Genomic DNA, 20861 nt, shown 5'->3' on the forward strand with positions numbered 1-20861 from the left:
TCCTAGTGGCATGTATGAGTCAGGGCAGGAATAGAATGATAGTATAGATGAATGAATGGCTGTGGAACTGGTACCGGGCAGGGCTTCAGATGCTTGCATCATTGAAACCTCTTCTGGGGAAGGGGGTGACCTGTACAAGAGGGTGGGAAGCACTGAAACTGAAGGCAACCAATGTCCTGGCCAGGAGGTTCGCCGGTGCTGCTCGGGAGGGTTTAAACTAGTTTTGCAGGGGGTTGGAACCAGAACACCAGGTCAGAAAGTGGAGGGATGGAGAGAAAGGTAGATGTCAGGCAGGAGCAAAGTAAAGAGGTACGACAGGATGGACAGTTTGAAGTGTGTGTATTTTAATGCTAGGAGTGTTATGGGTAAAGGTGATGAAGTTAGAGCATCAGTCAATACACAGAACTATGATGTGGTATAACCATTACAGAGACTTTATTGAGAGAGGGACAAGAATAGCTGATCAATATCCCAGGGTTTCAATGATTTAGAAAAGATAGAGAAGGGTGGGGGGGGGCGGAGTTGCACTACTCATCAGAGACAATATCGCAGCTGCATTTAGAGGGGCCAGAATAGTGTCTACATGGGGAAAACTCAAAACCAGGAAAGGTGGAATCCCTCTGTGGGACTGTACTGCAGACACCTCCCCGTCCCCCAACAGTGAGCAGTTATGGAACAGTGACCACAACACCATAAGTTTTAAGATAGCTATAGATAAAGATAAGTATGGACTCTGCTGTTCGAACAACTTCTCAGCACACTTATATTTAGCAAATGACGTCAGCCACTAATCTTCAAATCTGAATATATGTAGACTTAGTTTAAAATGCAACTCTGAACAATAGGTTCCTAAAAGCCTAAATCACAACGCTGATTAAAATTCACTTAGATGTCTGTGGTGGGGGTGCAATTTCGGATGTATGAAGTTTGCATGTAGTTTCAACGAAAACCATTGTAGATACATTGTAAATATGGAAATGTTTAGCACATAAAATATTAAGCCCCATGTTGGGTTAGCCAGATCTTTCCACCAAAAGCAGCTCCAAATAATGCCTGCTTCATATCCACCAGTACTTTCCTTCAGTGATTTCATTCATGCAACAACATTTGCGGGGGAGTATTAAATTGGAGAAGGACAAATTACAAAGGCATTTGAAAGGAGCTAAGGAGTGTTAATTGACAACAGCTGGTTTTGGGCAAGTCCAAATCCAACATGTGAAGGATTTAAGAGCATTTGGAAAACTATGGTCTAATTAGAGAGAGCCATCTAGGCTTTGTGCAGGGCAAGTTGTGTATTACCAACTTGATTGAGTTCTTTGATCAGCTGATGAGGATGATTGATGAAGGTAGTGCTGTGGATGTGTCTGCCCTACATGGATTTTAGTAAGGTGCTTGACAAAGTCACTCATGGCCTTTCTCCTGTCTTCTCCCTGTGACCCTGATTAATCAAGAACCTATCAACCTCCCTTTGAAATATACCCAATGACTTGGCTTCCACGGCCATATGTGACTATGAATTCCACAGATTCGCCCCCCACCCTGAATAAATTATCCTTCACAGGAGCCACGGGTGGTTATTTTGATTTATCCACCTGTAGATCAAAAGCAAAGTATCCACCTGCGGCTCCTGTGAAGCCATATATTCACTCAAAAGCAAAGTAGATTGTCATCAGAATTATTAATATTTCACCTTTTTAATGTATTCAGTCTCTTCTTTGATTTGTGAGATAGCAGATCCATAAAGTGGTTTTCTTTCTTCTTTTTCATGGCTGTTGACTTCCAATGTCCTGATTTCACTGTGGTACATTGTGGGCACAATAATTATATAACCTTATTTGAAGAAAAAAAAAAGAAAGATATTAGAGAATCCTATATATTGCTTAGATGTTTCATAACTCTGAATGGTGTGTTTGTACTTCTTCTAATCAGATGTACATTCAGTAGCCACTTTATTAGCTACCTCCTGCACCTAATAAAGTGGCTTTTGAGTGTATGATGGTGCCTTCCTGTTGCTGTAACCCATCTATTTCAAGGTTCAACATGTTGTGCATTCAGAGATGCCCTTCTGTACACCATTATAAGACCATAAGACCATAAGATATATGATCAGAATTAGGCTAATTGGCCCACTGAGTCTTCTCCAACATTTCATCATGGCGAATCCATTTTTCCTCTCAGCTGCAGTCTCCTGCCTTCTCCCCGTATCCCTTCATGCCCTGGCCAATCAGGAATCTCTCAGCCTCTGCCTAAAATATACATAAAGGCTTGGCCTCCACAGCTGTCTGTGGCAACAAATTTCAGAGTCATTTGAGTTTCTGTTGCCTTCCTGTCAGCATGAACCTGTCCGGCCACTTTCTTCTGATCTCTCTGACACTACCCACAGAACTGCCATTCACTGGATTTTTTAATTTGCTTTTTGCTCCATTCTCTATAAACTCCAGCAACTGTCAAGAATGAAAATCCCAGGAGATCAGCAGTTTCTGAGATACTCAAACCACCCCCCATCTGGTACCAACAACCATTCCACAGTCAAAGTCACTTCAAACTTTTAGAACAGAAGTAAGGAAGAATTCTTTTAGCCAAAGCGTGGTGAATCTGTGGAATATTCTGCCACAGACTACAGTTGAAACCAAGTCTGTGGGTATATTTAAAGCAGAAGTTAGATAGATTCCTGATTGGTTGCAGCATCAGGGGTATGGTGACGAGGGCAGGTGTATGGGTTGAATGCGACCCAGGATAAGCCATGATGAAATAGCAGAGCAGATTCGATCAGCTGAATGGCCTAATTCTGCTCCTATGTCTTGTGGTCTTACGATCTCATTTCTTCCCCATCCTGATATTTGGTCTGCACAACAACTGAACCCCTTGATCATATCTTCATGCTTTAGTGCAGTGAGTTACTGCCCCGTGATTGGATGATTAGATATTTGCATGATGAGCAGGTGTACAGATGTACCTAATAAAGTGGCCACTGAGAGGCATGATGAACATTCAGATCAGACCATTGGTAAATTTTCTTGTGTAACTGTTCCAAATGAAGATTGGCTATCCAAAACATTGCCGCCATCAGCACAGATTAAAAGATTTGCTTTTTTTTAAAAATATATTTGTCTGTCTGCCTATTTACTTATTGGGATACGGTGTAGAACAGGGCTTTCCAGCCCTTTGAGCCATGCCACCTAGCAGCCCTGATTAAACCCAAGCCTTGATCACGGGACAATTTACAATGACCAATTAACCTACCAACCGTTACATTTTTGGACTGTGGGATGGAACCGGAGCACCCAGAGAAATCCAAGCATTCACAGGGAGAGCGTACAAACTCCTAACAGACAGTGGCTGGAAACATACAACAAAACATATAACCTTGAGATTAATTTTGATGGAATGATATCAGAAAAGTAAAGAAATACGATAACATTTTTGAAAAACTATAGATAAACAAAGACTGATAAAGGATCTGCATGATCAGTAGGCAAGGCTTGCTTTTCACTGTACCTTGGTACACATGACAATTATGAACCAATTCCAATTCCAGTTCCACCACAGGCCATAGTAGTGCTCGATGATCAAAGTAAACTTATTGTCAAAATAGGTATATGTCACAATGTACTATATTGAGATTCATTTTCTTGCAGGCATTTAAAGGAAAATAAAGAAATACAATTGAATTTATGAATATTTGACACAAACGTGACTGACAAACGATGTGCAAATAAAAATTAATAATACTGAGAACATAAATTGTAGAGTTCATCCTCCATCCCTGTCCTATTGAAAGTTTGATGACCACTGCTGTGTTTCTCAACATGCTGCTGTATAAATTGCTGACACAAGATAGTTAAGGATATAGGACCATAAGATATAGGAGCAGAAGTAGGCTATTCAGCCCATCGAGTCTGCTCTGCCATTCAATCATGGGCTGATCCAATACTTGCAGTCATCCCCACTCCCCTGCCTTCTCCCCATACCCTTTGTTGCCCTGGGTAATCAAGAACCTATCTATCTCTGCCTTAAATACACCCAATGACTTGGCCTCCATGGCTGCTTGTGGCAACAAATTTACTACCCTTTGACTGAAGTAATTTCTCCTCATCCATGTTCTAAATGGACATCCTTCAACCCTGAAGTTGTGCCCTCTTGTCGTAGAATCCCCTACCATGGGAAATAACTTTGGCATATCTAACCTGTTCAGGCCCTTTAACATTTGGAATGTTTCTATGAGATCCACCCTCATTCTCCTGAACTCCAGGGAATACAGCCCAAGAGCTGCCAGACTTTCCTGTTATGGTAAACATTTCATTCCTGGAATCATTCTCGTGAATCTTGTCTGAAGCCTCTCCAATGTCAGTATAAATGTCAATATAAGTCCTTTCTAAAAATAAGCCCAAAACTGCATACAATACTCCGTGTGGTCTCACAAGTGCCTTATAGAGCTTAAACATCACATCCCTGCTCTTATATTCAATACCTCTAAAAAAGAATGCCAACATTGCATTCGCCTTCTTCACAACCGACTCAATCTGAAGGTTAACCTTTAGGGTATCTTGCACAAGGACTCCCAAGTCCCTTTACTTCTCTGCATTTTGAATTCTCTCCCCATCTAAATAATAGTCTACCCATTTATTTCTTCCACCAAAGTGCATGACCATACACTTTCCAACATTGTATTTCATTTGCCATTTCTTTGCCCATTCCCCTGAAATATCTAAGTCTCTCCGTAGGTTCTCTGTTTCCCCAACACTACCCACTCCTCCACCTATCTTTGTATCATCGGCAAATTCAGCTACAAATTCATTAATACCGTAGTCCAAATCATTGACATACATTGTAAAAAGTAACGGTCCCAATACCGACCCCTGTGGATCTCCACTGGTAACTGGCAGCTAGCCAGAATAGGATCCCTTTATTCCCACTCTGTTTTCTGCTGACCAGCCAATGCTCCACCCACGCTAGTAACTCCCCTGTAATTCCATGGGTTCTCATCTTGCTAAGCAACCTCATGTGCGGCACCTTGTCAATGGCCTTCTGAAAATCCAAGTACACCACGTCTACTGCATCCCCTTTGCCTACCCTGCTTGTAATTTCCTCAAAGAATTGCAGTATTCAGGAGGATTTTCCTTTCAGGAAACCATGCTGGCTTTGTCCTATCTTGTCATGTGCCTCCAGGTACTCTGTAATCTCATCCCTAACAATCGATTCCATCAACTTCCCAAGCACTGATGTCAGGCTAACAGGTCTATAGTTTGCTTTCTGCTGCCTCCCACCTTTCTTCAATAGTGGAGTAACATTTGCAATTTTCCAGTCATCTGGTACAATGCCAGAATCTATCGATTCTTGAAAGATCGTTGTTAATGCCTCCACTATCCCTCCAGCTACTTCCTTCAAAACCTGAGGGTACATTCCATCAGGTCCAGGAGACTTATCCACCCTCAGACCATTAAGCTTTCTGAGCACCTTCTAAGTCATAATTTTCACTGCACATTCTTCACTTCCCGAACATTCTTGAATGTCCAGTATACTGCAGATGTCTTACACTGGAAAGACTGTTTCAAAGTACGTATTCAGTTCCTCTGCCATCTCTGCGTCTCTCATTACAATATCTCCAGCGTCATTTTGTATTGGTCCTGTATCTACCCTCAACTCTCTTTTACACTTTATATACTTAAAAAAGCTTTTAGTATCCCATAGCAACCTTCTCTTGAACATTCCTCTTGCAGCTGAGTCAATCTCCTTTATACACCTCTCAATGACAAATGTGGACAGACTTGTGTAATATGACACACCACCTGTTCACACTGTTACAATATAAACCTTCTGCCTTTCTGTTTAAACGTCTCTGTTTACGATGTACAATTTGGTAAAAACAAGGCAAAGCCTAACAATTTTTTCACTTTTTCTCCCCCCCCCCCCCCCCCCATATTTTGCAACCTTGCTACAGGCTCAATGTCGGTCTCGACCTTACTGCACTTTCCCATGTTTGCATGACCTCTTCCACCTTCTGAAGGTGTTGACAGAAACGAGTTGTGGGTAAAGATAAGTTTTCTGCAGGCACTACTTGTGATAAATATGCAACACTGAGCAATACAATGGCAGGTAATGACTTCAATGGGTCAGAATCACAATCGGAATCAGGTTTATTACCTCTGACAGATGTTGGGAAATGTGTTGCTTTGTGGCAGCAGTACAGTACAATGCATAAAAGAACTATATACTACTTTTTTCTCACCCCTGATGGGTGGTATTTATGTGGATTTTTTCTTCAATCACATGTCCACTGCCAGAGGCTTGGGAGCTTGAGGGTTCAGCACAGTATCCTCGCTGATCCACATTTATTACGATTGCTTTCTTCCTATCCTTGTCCAGTATTACCATGTCTGGTTGGCTGGCCAGTAACTGCTTATGGAAGTCCCACAGGATCCCAGCTCTGTCATTCTCCATACCTTCTCGAGTGTTTCCCATTTGGACTTGGGAGTGTCCAATCCACACTCAGTGCAGATGTTCCTGTGCTGTGCCATTTTGTTAGTGCCATTCACTGTATGCAGTCCCTGCCTGCATCTTGCACCCTGCCACTATGTGCTGGAATGCTTCAGTGGATTCCTTGCACAATCTTCATCTTGGATCTTGTCTGGTGTGTTAGACCCAGCTTCTATTGCTCTTGTGTAGCCATGAGCAGTACCTCTGTGCTCTCCCTCAGCCCTGCCATTTCCAGTTATTGGTGGGACTTTCTAATGTCAGCCACCTCTGGTATCTGGCAATGGTACATCCCATGTAGTGGTTTGTCCTGCCATGGCCTCTGGCTTTGCTTCACCCACATCCATTTCCATGTCCTCTGACTGTTGTCTGAGGTATTCTCCTAGCAGATCATCCTTGGGGGCCATCTTCCTGATATACTCATGGATGTTTCACATTTCATCCAGGACTGTGGCCTTGACACTTCCAAGTCCCTGTCCTCCTCTATTCCGGCAGGTGTACAGTCGCTTGACATTGGACTTTGAATGGAGTCCTTCATGTATTGTTAGTAGTTTCTGAGTCTTGATGTCAGTGGCTTCCAGTTCGTTCCTTGGCCTGCACGCTGTTATGGCTGGATTTTTCATGACTGGTAGGGTGAATGTGTTGATGGCTCTGAGCTTGTTCTTCCCATTCAGCTGGCTTTTTAGGACCTGTCTCACTCTTTGGAGGTACTTGGATGTTGCAGCCTTCCTTGTGTCCTCGTCGTGGCTTCCATGTGCCTACATGATCTCCAGGTATTTGTAGCTGTCTTTTACATCTGGTATGTGGCCTTCAGGTAATTCAACTCCCTCAGCCTCGATGGGTTTGCTTCTTTTCACTACCATCCGGCTGCACTTTTCCAGCCCAATGACATCCCAATGTCTCTGCTGTACACCCTTGTCAGGTGGATTAGTGAGTCGATATCTCTTCCGTTTCTGGCAAACAGCTTGATGTCATCCATGTACAGAAGGTGGCTGGTGGCCTGTACCCATGTCCACTCTCTGAGATGATCTGGCTGAGGGGGTTCAAGCCTGTGCAGAACAGTGATGGGGATAGTGCATTACCCTGGTATATTCCACATCCAATGGCCACTTGTGCTATTGACTTCAAGTTAACCTCTAGCATTGTGTTCCAATGGCCCATTGAGTTCTTGATGAAGGTCCTTAGTGTCTTGTTGACCTTGTACAGAGACAGGTATTCCAGGATCCATGTGTGGGGCATTGAGTCGTACGCTTTCTGATAGTCAATCCAGGCTGTGCTTAGGTTAGTTTGCCTGGTCTTGCGGTCTCACATGACTGCGGTGTCTACCAGTAGTTGGTGTTTGGAACCTCTGGTTCCATTACCAATCTCCCTCTGAGCAGGTCTCAGGAATTTACACACATGTTCCTTCAGATCGGTGGCTATGATGCCTGACTGGAGTTTCCATGTTGTTGACAGGCGGGTTATAGGCCGGTAGTTTGATGGTGTTGCTCCTTTGTGAGGACCCTTCACTATGAGTACTGTCCTTCCTTGAGTTAACCAGTTGGGGTGGGAGCCTGCTTCAAGCATCTAGTTTATTTGAGCTACCAGCCATGTATGTAATGTTGTTAGTTTGTTCAGCCTACAGGCATAGATCATGTCAGGCCCTGGTGATGTCCAGTTCTTCATTCTTGCTCCCCGTTGCTGGACATCTTCTGCTGTGACGGTGACTGGTTCTTCCTCTGGGAGATTGCAGAGGCTTGCTTGTAGGTCTTTCAGCCATTGGGCTCTGGTGTTACATGATGCTTCCTTCTCCCATATACTCTTCCAGTACTCCTCAGATGCTGTTTTGGTTGGTTCAGGTACTGGCATGTTGTTGGTCTGGGACTGTGCAAATAATTCTCCTGTTTCTTTGGAGAAGAGTGCATAGACTAACTGAAAGGTGGGAAGACCCAAGACTCGTCTCAGCTACTATGGAAGTCCATAGCTGAAGCCCTGGAAACTGTCAAGTAACAGTTAACAGCTCTGGCTACCAGACTACAGAGATACACTAAGGACGCAGAGGCCAAGTGAATACTATTTTGTTCCGTTCCAGCTTTTTGGATGCCAGTTAATTGGGACAAGTTAGGACCAGTACATTTTGGCCCAACTAAGCTGCTGCCACAATTTTGCCGAAGTTTCATGGAAATAGTTAAAAAGTTATAAAAAATACAAACTGAGTAGCAAATTGCTTATTTAAATGAAATACACAACATATAAGAACACTACAGAACTGTATATTAGTTTCGAACAGTCATTGATGGAGGAATTAAGTGAGGGTCTGCAACGAAGAAAATCAGGACAAGCACCTAGTGCAGACAATGGACTGCCTTCATACATGTTTTGATGATTGCATCCTCCAAATCTTCACTTTCATTGTAACATTCAAGATGATTGTCAACAGATAACTCAAATTCTTCATCGTCCCTAACTTGTTGACATAGTGAAATCATTTCATTTTCACTCCTGGCTGTTTCTGGCATCTCCAAGCTTGAACGCTTGAAACCACAGTGAGCAAAACAGTTCTGAATTGTCTCATTGCTTATGTCTCACCAACTCTCAGTGATAAAAATCACTGAATACAAACACACGCAACTTGTGCTATTTAAAAACTGTTAGTTTTAAGCATGGCGTAGTGTCCAGTGACCACTAAAGTGCACACGAATGACACTAGTAAAAACCAGTTTGGCAAGTTTCCTGCCCCATTAAGCGGTTCAGCATCCCAAATAAATGAAGGGAATCAAGGCAATTTTCTAAATTTATCTTTGTTTTTAAGAGTTGCCCCAATTAACTGATGGCCCAATTAACTTGAATACACACACACACACACATACAGATATATATATAGACACACAGGGTCAATTTCAACATTTACAAGAACTTTAAATAGGTACATGGATGGGAAGGGCACAGAGGGCAATGGTCTGGTGCAGGTCGAAGGGACTAGGTAGATAAACGGTTCGGCACAGACTCGATACTAAAGGACCTGTTTCTATGTAGTATTGTCCTATGACTCTACAAACATGCCACGGGACACCAAAGATGAGAAAACAAGGCTCAAATCTCAAACACAAGAGATTCTGCAAATGCTGGAAACCTCGAGCATCCCAGAACAACAGCAGGTCAGGCAGCATGTATGGAGGGGAATAAACAGTCAGCTTTTCGGGCAGAGCAACTTCATTGGGATTCGAAAGGAAGTGCTTGAAAAATAAGCTAGTGATAGATGGAAGTGGTGAAGCGCGTGAAGAAGAAGGAATCTAATAGCTGAGGACAGTGGACCATGGAAGAAAGGGAAGGAGGAAGGGCACCAGAGAGAAAAAATTGTTGGCGGAATTCTGTCTGAGTAGCCTACAGAGGGCTGTACTACACTGTACTGCTGTCACATAATAAGTTCCACAACATTCCTTAGTGATAATAAACCTGATTGTGATTCAGATACATAATATACATGAACATTGTCATTGGTGCAGGAACTGTACAACAGTCCCTTCCAGCCTTTTGAGCCACTCTACCCCGACAACCCACAAACCCGATTAGCCCTAACGTAATCATGGGACAACATCAAATATTGAAAGGCCTTGACAGAGTGGATGTAGAGTGGATATGGAGAGGACACTTCCTATGGTGGGAGAGTCTAAGACCAGAGGGCACAGCCTCAGAATAGAGGGACGTCCTTTTCAGGGGTGCAGTGCTAGCCGGAGCGCACCCGGCACATCTTTAAGGAAAAAGCCAAACTAAACAAGTTAATTAATTTGGTGCCACCCAGGGTGATTTGAGTATCTCAGAAACTGCTGATCTCCTGAGATTTTTACGCACAACAGACTCTGGAGTTTACGAAGAATGGTCCCAAAAACAAAAAAAAATCCAGCGAGTGGCTGTTCTGTGACCAAAACAATCTTGTTAAATCCACTCGCTGGATGTTCTTTGTTTTTGGCACCATTCTTTGTAAACTCCAGAGACTGTTGTGCGTAAAAATCCCAGGAGATCTGCAGTTTCTGAGATAGTCAAATCACCCCGGGTGGCACCTAATTAATTAGCTTGTTTAGTTCGGCTTTTTTCTTAAAGATGTGCCGGGTGCGCTTCGGCTAGCACTGCACCCCTGGTCCTTTTAGAATGATGAGAAGAATTTCCTTTAGCCAGAGAGTCGTGACTCTGTGGAATTCATTGCCACAGATGCCTGTAGAGGCCAAGTTTTATGCATATTTGCTGTGTTACGAATGTGCCACAGCTCTGAGGGGCCGAAGGGTGCGGGGTAGCCCCCTCCTTTGTGAGAATCGCAAGATCACTATTAAGTCAGTTCAGGGGACACAGGAAATGAGAGAAAGACATGCAGAATCCACAAAAGGGTTGGAATGTGTCCTGGCCTCCGAAAGGCGGACCCATTGATACCGGCTATTGTCTCTTGGAGACGGACTTGTGTATTGCATCCTGCACAATTCATCGAAGCCCCCCCCCCCCCCCCCCAGGCAATGAACCGAGGGGGAGGTTGGTGGAGGGATTGCATCATCCCAACCTGATCGACATCTGCGACCCTGTGAGTCAGGATAAAAAGAGGGTCTGGGGGAACAGCCCCTCAGACGCACCAGAAGAAACGCTAGCGATCCCGTAATAGCGAAAGCCGGTGGAAGGCCACATGCGTCCGCTTCCATTTGCCCCAGAATCGGTGGCCTTTGCCACAGAAAAACGGTTTTTAGCTAACAACGGGGAACTCAACTCCCAACGACTCTCGAAGGATTGACATCATAAAAGGAATGGGCAAGTTTTAATCTGTCTTTCTCTCCAACCAAAGGCTGCAGCCTACAGCTTGACTGAACTAAAGTGACTTTTATATTTCCATCGGACAATACATTATCCCCTAGACAACAATAGAGCTATTTCTTATTGATTATTATTATACCCGCACTTTTAGATTTAGTATTGACGACGTATATTATCTGTGTGTTTGCATTGGTATTATTTTTGTGTATTTCTATCAATAAATACTGTTAAAAATAGTACCATCAGACTTCAACAGACCTCTCTATCTTTGCTGGTAAGTGACCCAGTTACAGGGTACGTAACAGTTGGTAGATTCTTAGTTGGTGAGGGCGTGAAAGGAAACGGGGAGAAGGCAGGAGATTAGGGCTGAGAGGGAAGATGAAATAGCAGAGCAGACTCGATGGGTCAAATGGCCTAATCCTGCTCCTATATCTTATAGTCTTATGGTCTAATTTACAATAAACAATTAACCAACCGGGTGTGTCTGTGGACTGGCACCTAGTGCAGATAATGGACTGCCTTCTTACATGTTTTGATGACTGCATCCTCCAAATCTTCACTTTCATTGTAGCATTCAAGATGATTGTCAACAGAGCACCTGGAGAAAACACGTGCATTTCATGGGGAGGACCTACAGAGGCTCCTTCAAGAATGGTGCCAGAATTAACCTCTGAACTCCGGAATGCCCTGAGCTGTAACAGCATTCCACATACTGCTATGCTACTGAGGCTATTGAATTTAACCACAGAACCATAGAACACTACAGCACAGTACAGGCCCTTCAGCCCTCCATGTTGTGCCGATCCATATAATCCTTAAAAAAAAGTACTAAACTCACACTATCCCATAACCCTCCATTTCCCTTTCATCCATGTGCCTGTCCAAGAGGTTCTTAAATACCCCTAATGTTTTAGCCTCCACCACCATCCCTGGTAAGTCATTCCAGGCACTCACAACTCTTTGTGTAAAAAACTTACCCCTGATGTCTCCCCTAAACTTCCCTCCCGTAATTTTGTACATATGCCCTCTGATGTTTGCTATTGGTGCCCTGGGAAACAAGTATTGATGATGCACCCTATCTACGCCTCTCATAATCTTGTAGACCTCTATCAAGTCCCCTCTCATTCTTCTACGCTCCAAAGAGAAAAGTCCCAGCTCTGCTAACCTTGCTTCATATGACTTGTTCTCCAAACCAGGCAACATCCTGGTAAATCTCCTTTTCACCCTCTCCATAGCTTCCACATCCTTCCTATAATGAGGTGACCAGAATTGAACACAATACTCTAAGTGCAGTCTCACCAGAGATTTGTAGAGTTGCAACATGACCTCTCTACTCTTGAACTGAATACCCTTGTTAATGAAGCCTAGCATCCCATAGGCCTTCTTAACTACCCTATCAACCTGTGCAACGACCTTGAGGGATGTATGAATTTGAACCCCAAGGCCCCTTTGTTCATCCACACTCTTAAGTAACTGACCATTAATCCTGTACTCATTCTTCTGGTTAGTCCTTCCAAAATGCATCTCCTCACACTTGTCTGGATTGAACTTCCATCTGCCATTTTTCTGCCCAACTCTGCAGCCTGTCTATATCCTCTTGTAACCTTCGACAACCTACAGCTCCATCCACAACTCCTCCAATCTTCGTGTCATCCGCAAACTTACTCACCCATCCTTCCACCTCTACATCCAGGTCATTTACAAAAATCACAAATAGCAGGGGTCCCAGGACAGATCCCTGCGGTACTCCACTAGTCACCAACTTCCAGGCAGAATACTTTCCTTCCACAACTACCCTCTGCTTTCTTCCTTTAAGCCAATTTTTTTATCCAAACAGCCAAGGTTCCACTTATCCCATGCCTCATGACTTTCTGGATGAGTCTCTCGTGAGGGACCTTGTCAAACGCTTTGCTAAAGTCCATGTAGACCACATCCACAGCCCTACCCTCTTCAATTTCTTTTGTTACCTCTTCAAAAAACTCAATCAGGCTCGTGAGGCACTATCTTCCCTTCACAAAGCCATGTTGACTCTCGTCTTAATAAGCTGGTAAGGAAGGCGGGCTCTGTCGTGGGCAAAGTACTAGAGAGTATAACATCGGTAGCTGAGCGAAGGGCGCTGAGTAGGCTACGGTCAATTATGGAAAACCCTGAACATCCTCTACATAGCACCATCCAGAGACAGAGAAGCAGTTTCAGCGACAGGTTGCTATCGATGCAATGCTCCTCAGACAGGATGAAGAGGTCAATACTCCCCAATGCCATTAGGCTTTACAATTCAACCGCCAGGAGTAAGATATGTTAAAGTGCCGGGGTTGTTTGTATTTAATGTATCTAAGTAAACTACTTAAGAACTTTTTAAAAGCTATTATTAATGATTTTTGAGAGAGTGATTTAGATGCATATCATATTTTTACTGAGTTAAGTATTGTATGTAATTTTTTTGCTAAAACAAGTGTATGGGACATTGGAAAAAATGTTGAATTTCCCCATGGGGATGAATAAAGTACCTATCTATCTATCTATGAGTAGACTGTACTTCTCCAAATGCTCGTAGATCCTGTACTTAAGAATCCTTTCCAGTAGTTTGCATACCACTGACGTAAGACTCACCGGTCTATAGTTCCCAGGTTTCTCCCTATTACCTTTTTTTAAACAAGGGAACTACATTTGCCATTCTCCAGTCCTCTGGCACTTCCCCTGTAGCCAAAGAGGATTCAAAGATCATAGCTAATGCTCCTGCGATCTCTTCTCTCAATTCCCACAACAACCTGGGGTGTATCATATCCAGCCCTAGGGATTTATCAATCTTAATGTTTTTAAGAAGGTACAGCACTTCTTCCTTAATCTCCACATTGTCCAGCACACAGATGTACTTCGACCTCATCCTGATCAAGATCCTTTTCACTTGTGAATACTGAAGCAAAGTATTCACTTAGGACCTCCCCAACCTCCTCCGCCTCCAGACACATGTTGCTCTCTTTATCCTTTAGTGGTCCCACCTTCGTCCTCGTCATCCTCCTATTCTTCACATACTCATAGAACGCCTTGGGGTTCTCCTTAATCCTACATGCCAAGGCCTTCTCATGCCCCCTTCGAGCTCTCCTAAGTCCTTTCTTTAGCTCCTTCCTGGCTACCCTATATTTCTCATGAGCCCCTCCTACTTCCTGCTTCTTATATCTAACATATGCTTCCTTTTTCCTCTTGACAAGTTGCCTCACGTGTTTCGTCAACCACGGTTCCCTTTTCCTACCATTTTCTCCTTGCCTCAGTGGGACAAACCTATCCTGAACCCAGATCAGGTGGTCCCTAAACTTCTCCCATATTACTTCTGTGCTTTCCCCTTTGAACATCTGTTTCCAATTTACTCTCGCTAGTTCCTGCCTCATCCCTTCAAAGTTAGCCCTTCCCCAGTTAAGCACTTTACCATTTCGTCTGATTTTATCCCTTTCCATAGCTATGCTGAAGCTAAGGGAGTTGTGGTCACTCTCACCAAAATGCTCCCCCACCAAGAGGTCTGTCACCTGACCAAGTTCATTACTCAGAACTAGATCCAGTATAGCCTCTCCTCTCGTCGACCGGTCCACATACTGTGTCAGGAATCCTTCTTGAACACACCTGACAAATTCAGCCCCATCTATCCCCCTTGCACTCAGGAGGTGCCAGTCAATGTGAGGGAAGTTGAAATCACCCATAACTACCACCCTGTATTTCCTGCACCATTCTAAAATCTGCCTGCTTATCTGCTCCTCAGTGTCCCGAAGGCTATTTGGGGGCCTATAGACTACTCCCAGCACAGTGATTGATCCCTTCCTATTTCTGACTTCCAGAAAGCAGAACAAGATGGGAGAGAAGGGTTTTAAACAAAATAGCACCATCCACAATTTGGTAACACAATCCCTTGGGTGTGTTTGGTAATTTGATAATCTTTTTGAATGTCCCTTTTTAAAATGGAATGCATCCACAATAGCAACACACACAAAATGCTGGAGGAACTCAGCAGGCCAGGAAGTGTCTATGGAAAATAGTAAATAGTCAATGTATTCGGTTGAGACCCTTCATCAGGACTAGAAAAGAGTAAGTGGAGGGGGGAACGGAGGAAGACGTACAAGGTGGCAGGTGATAAGAGAAACTGGGAGAGGGGTGAAGTAAAGAGCTGGGAACTTGATTGGTGAAAGAGATGAAGGGCCGGAAGAGGGGAAATCTGATAGGAGAGGGTAGCAGACCATGGAGGAAAGGAAAGTGGGGGGGAACTAGATGGAGGTATTGTCAGGTAAGGAGATAAGATGAGTGAGGGAAGTGGGAATGGGGAATGGTGAAGGGGTGGAGGTGCAATTACTGGAAGCTGGAGAAATCGGTACTCATACCTTCAGGTTGGAGGCTACCCAGACGGAATATAAGGTGTTGCTCCTCCAACGTGACTGTGGCCTTATCTCAACAGTAGAGGAAGCCATGGACTGATATGTCAGAATGGGAGTGGGAAGTTAAATTGAAATGGGTGGCCACCAGGAGATACTGCTTTTTCTGGCAGACAGAGCAAAGGTGCTTGGTGAAGCAGTTTTCCAATCTACATTGGATCTCACCGATACACAGGAGGCCAGCTGGGAGCACTGGATACAGTAGATGATCCCAACAGACTCACAGGTGAAGTGTCGCTTCAGCTAGAAGGACTGTTTGGGGTCCTGGATGGTAGTGAGGGAGGAGGTATAGGGGCACTTGTTCCACTTGCAAGGATAAGTGCCAGGAGGGGTATCAGTAGGGACAGATGAATGGACGAGGGAGTTGCGTAGGGGAGGGATCCCTGCAGAAAGTGGGAAGTGTGGGGGAGGGAAAGATGGGCTTGCTGGTGGCATCCCACTGGAGATGGTGGAAGTTATGGAGAATCATGTGCTGGACATGAAGGCTGGTGAGGTCAAAAGGCACCCTATTCCTGGTGAGGTTAAAAGGCACCCTATTCCTAGTGTGGTGGTGGGAGGATGAGGTGAGGGCAGATGTGTGTGAAATGGAAGAGATGCATTGATGGTGGAGGAAGAGAAGCCTCCACCTTTGAAGATGGAGGACATCTCAGTAGTTATACATCTACAGATTAGGAACAGCCTTTAGTATTCCTAATCACAATGAAATTTATTTAATATATTACTTTATTGCCCAAGCACAATGTGTATAGACTGAGATCATATTAATTGGGGTAGTGAACTGCTCAGACCACCCTTGATTCATGAAGTGTTAACTAGGTAGAATAAATGTGAGGAAGTCTGCAGATGCTGTAAATACAGAACAAGACACACAAAATACTGGAGGGACTCAGCAGGCCAGGCAGAATCCATGGAGGAGAATAAACAGTCAATGTTTTAGACCAAGACCTTTCTTCAGGACTGGAAAGAATAAGTAGGGGGGTGAGGGGAAAGATGTCAACTGGAAGGTGATAGGTGAAGCCAGGTGGGTGGGAAAGGTCAAGGACTGGAAAAAAAAGTGTGGTAAAAATTATCTCTTATAAGAATGATCACTGAGGCACAGGGTGATGAGAATTTACTGACCAGTACCTTTATTGTTTAAATTAACAAACACATAAATTCATACATGAAATATCTTGTGTGAACGACGGCCTGACTCTCCTGAATAAAGAAAGATCAGCAAAGGTTTTACCTGAGCAAAGGAGTCTACGAGGCGTTTCTCGTAGTCCCAATTCACTCAGGGTCACTCTGCGATGGTTATTCTTCGAAGTCATCGCTGGCAGCACACACGAACCATCCACTTTTATATCTATTCCTTATCAATTCAAATATTGCATTCCAGTGTCACTGGCCACAGGTAATGTGTCTGTCCTTTAACAACTTGTTATTGGCTCTACTCCAAGCCAGCATCCATTTATTGCCCTCTTCCCATCAAATGACAATTGATAACTTATGGTTCTTTGTTCTCAATCAGCAACCAGCTCGAATCACTCCAGGCAGGCACCAACCCCAACATTCACAAACCTGCATGATATATCCAACCAAAGAACATCGCACAAATAACTTCTTATTTGGAAATGATCTGCAGCTTAGCAGATTACCTGAAGTATCATTGTGTCTTCTTTAAAATATTGATCAAGCCCAGCATGTCAAGCACACAAAATGGAGAATAAAGTGTCTTCACAAAATGGCAGCCTCTATCCCCATGCACGTGGCAAGGACAAAGACAATTAGTCTGTCTGCTTCCACTGCCCTTGATTCATTTGAATTCACTGATTTATAGAAAGTAGCTTTTTCTAGCCAACGGAAGGATTTTGATTTGAGAGGAGAGTCGACTACAGGAGAGGGAAGGAGGAGGGAACCCAGGGGGAGGTAATAGGCAGGTGAGAAATAAAAGGACAAAGTGGGGAATAGAGGAAATGGGAGGGGGCGTGAAATTTGTATACTGGAAGGAGAATATGATATTCATGCTATCAGTTTGGAGGATACACAGAAGGAATATAAGGTGTCGCTCCTCCACCTCATCTTGGCACAAGTGGAAGTCATGGACCAACACATTGGAATGGGAATGGGAATCAGAATTAAAATGCTTTGCCACCAGGAAGTCCTGTTTGTGGCGGGTGGTGTGGAGATGCCAAAGAAGTGGTTTCCCCAATTTACAGCAGGTCTCACCAATATAGAGGAGGCCGCATCTACAGGACCAGAAATAATAAAACAACGGCAATCTTAAGAGTCTCTTAAATATCCCTATTGTACTGGTCTCTAGCACTTGTCCCAGCAGTGCATTCCAGGCACCCACAACTCTCTGTGTAAAATACCTACACCTCTGCTAAACCTTCCACCACAAACCTTAATCAGATGTCCTCTGGAACTGGCTAACACTACTCTTGGAAAAAGATGCTGATTGTCCATTCTATTTATGCCTCTCATAATCTTATATACCTGTACCTCCATCAATATGCTTCTCACCCTCCTTCGCTCCAAAGAGAAAACCCCTAGCTTGCTCAAACTATCCTAATAAGATGTGCTCTCTAATCCACGCAGTGTCCTGGTAAATCTCCTCTGCACCCTCTCTAAACCTGTACCAGACATGACCATGAACATCAGAGGGAAGCAGGGATCTAAAAATGAATTACCAAGCTTCCGGTCAAGATGTCATTGAGCTGCAGTCTCCGTTCAGAATATGCCTCAGACTTAGTTGTCGTTTACAAATTCAAAGTTCAAAGTAAATTTATTATCAAAGTACATATATGTCACCATATGCAACCATGAGATTCACTTTCATGTGGGCATAATCAATAAATCTTTAATAGAATAATAACAATAATAGAACCAATGAAAGACCTCACCAACTTGGGCGTTCAACCAGTGTGCAAAAGGCAACAAATGGTGTAAATACAAAAAAAAGAAATATTAATAATAATAATAATAATAAAATAAGCAATAACTATATAGAACATGAGATGAAGAGTTTGAGAAAGTGAGTCCATAGGTTGTGGGAACAGTTCAGTGATGGGGTGAGTGAAGTTATCCCCTTTGGTTCAGGAGCCTGATGTTTGAGGGGTAATAATTGTCCCTGAACCTGGTGGTATGAGTCGTGAGGCTCCTGTACCTTTTTTCCTGATGGCAGCAGTGAGAAAAGAGCATGCTCTAGGTCATGAGGTCCCTGGTGATAGATGCTGCCTTCTGTTTAATTGATTTTTAGGTTGGTATAAATGGTTTTGGTGACAGAGAGGGGAGTCTGGGGTCAGGTTAAGGTTTAGGGACAAGGATCTGGGGGAATTAGAGGTCAAACTAGAGTTTAGGTGGCCGCTCCAGGTTTGAACTCTTGCAATGTGTATAAGTGATGAAGGACATCCTTGGGGAGACCAGTGAGGATGTGGGCTGGTGGCCACTCAGGTCAGTGAGTTGTCGATGGCTTGTGGGATCAGAGGTCCATGTGGTAGAAGGCACGAGTGCTGGAGACCCCCCAGTTAGTAGGCAAGTACAGACTCTGAGACCTAGTGTTCAAGGTCCTGCCATCAGTGAGTCCGGAATTTGAGGTCGAGAGCTTGGAGCCCTAATCCGCGGTCCTCATTCATTATCCAAGGGTTATTAATGAAGATCAAAGACTGAAAGTCAATCAGAAGCCTACGCATCGAGGCATGATGGCTAGACGCCTCAGTCTGCGGGTGCTAAGGGGCTGTGGAGAGGAGTGTCTGTTGTGCACATGTATATAGTATATGTACAGGTATAAAGGTAGAAGACCATTTGTCCATGGTCTTCTACCCTCTCCTATCAGATTCCCCCTTCTCCAGCCCTTTATCTCTCTCACCAATCAACTTCCCAGCTCTTCACTTCACCCCTCCCCTCTCACAGTTTCACCTATCACCAACCACCCCTCCCCACCCCCACCTTCTTATTCTGACTTTTCCCCTTACAAGTCCTGCAAAGGGTCTTAGCCCGAAACGCCGACTGTTTATTCATTTCTATAGATGCTGCCTGGCCTGCTGAGTTCCTCCAGCATTGTGTGGGTGTTGCTCTGGATTTTCAGCGTTTGCAGACTTTCTCGTGTTTGTAAAAGGACAAATAATATAGGTTGCATTGAACAATGGAATATTTCACTTCCAAAGGAGGGGGCATAACTTTAAGGTGATTGGAGCAAATTATGGAGGGGGGTGAAGCCAGAGTTAAGTTTTTTTACAAAGGGAGTACAAGGCACTGCTAGAGGCAGGTGCATTTGGGACACTTAAGAGACTCTTAGATAGGCACATAGATGATAGAAAAATGGAGGACTATGTGGGTGGGAAAGGTTAAATTGATCTTAGAGTAGATTAAAGGTCGGCACAACATGACGGACTATGATGTTCTATATTCTATTCTCTGTACTAAAATGAATTTTCCTGCTTATTCAAAGCCAAGGAAGTATCCATTAATTGGCATGGTTCTATGTAATACTTCAACCAGAAAACAAAAAGTAGATTTCAAAAATAAAATAATTTACAGCTGTGGAATTATTGCCTTTGAATGAAATATCAGAGAGAATTAATAGTACTCACCGTTTTAAAATGGAAGCAGTTCTTTCAAACTGGATATACCTGTAATTCGGCAGCTGTTAAGGGAAGTGCCACGGATGCAGAGGATTTGTAGGTATGTTATCCAAATCTTGGATCATGATAGTTTTCATTCAACTAGTTGATTAAAGCTTTTTGCAGCTGGTGATCGTTTAAAACTCAGTAATACTTGCGTGCATTGCGCAGGATGTGACCTGTTGAAGAAGCACTAAGCTGTACCTTTGTATTTCCTCGTTGGCAGTTTGCCAACCGTGACGACATCGTTTAAAGGTGAACAGCCGTACATTCAGCTGCTCACAGTGTAGGATTCTTGTGAAACAGAGTGCTGAATTGGAAATGGAAATCCATTTGAATAGAGTCAGCTAAGCTGTCACTGGAGAAAAATCCTTTAAACTGGTATTGCGAGTGTTTTAGTTAAAACCAGACAGAGAACACGTTTAAAGCACGTTTACTGTAGCTACTGGCTCACAAATTAGCATACAACAACGTGATGTTTAGTATATTACCATGTAGAATTTTCACAACAATCAAACTGTAACTGTGAGTTTAAAATGAAGTGTAGTAAACAAGGGAGATGATTGTATCTAGAGTAACGCACACAAAAGACTGG

The 20861-nt window shown here is 43.6% G+C and overlaps 1 protein-coding gene across 4 annotated transcripts in view; it reads right to left on the reverse strand.

Annotated features, from left to right (window-relative positions):
• LOC140737629 (coiled-coil domain-containing protein 68-like) overlaps window positions 1-20550 on the reverse strand; it is a 101485-nt gene extending 80935 nt beyond the window's left edge. For 2 of the 4 annotated variants that reach the window (XM_073064111.1, XM_073064109.1), the window contains exons 1-2: window positions 20237-20550; window positions 1691-1830 (exon numbers count right to left, since the gene is read on the reverse strand). In XM_073064111.1, the coding sequence (XP_072920212.1) occupies window positions 1691-1807 (117 nt within the window). In that variant the 5' untranslated portion in view covers window positions 1808-1830; window positions 20237-20550. Of the gene's footprint in view, window positions 1-1690; window positions 1831-3498; window positions 3626-20236 lie in introns of those variants that run through there. The other 2 variants (XM_073064112.1, XM_073064110.1) reach the window with 2 other exon arrangements.
• Window positions 20551-20861: the final 311 nt, after the last annotated feature.

Source organism: Hemitrygon akajei, chromosome 13 (genome assembly GCF_048418815.1).
Source record: "Hemitrygon akajei chromosome 13, sHemAka1.3, whole genome shotgun sequence".
Taxonomy (NCBI): Eukaryota; Metazoa; Chordata; class Chondrichthyes; order Myliobatiformes; family Dasyatidae; genus Hemitrygon; species Hemitrygon akajei.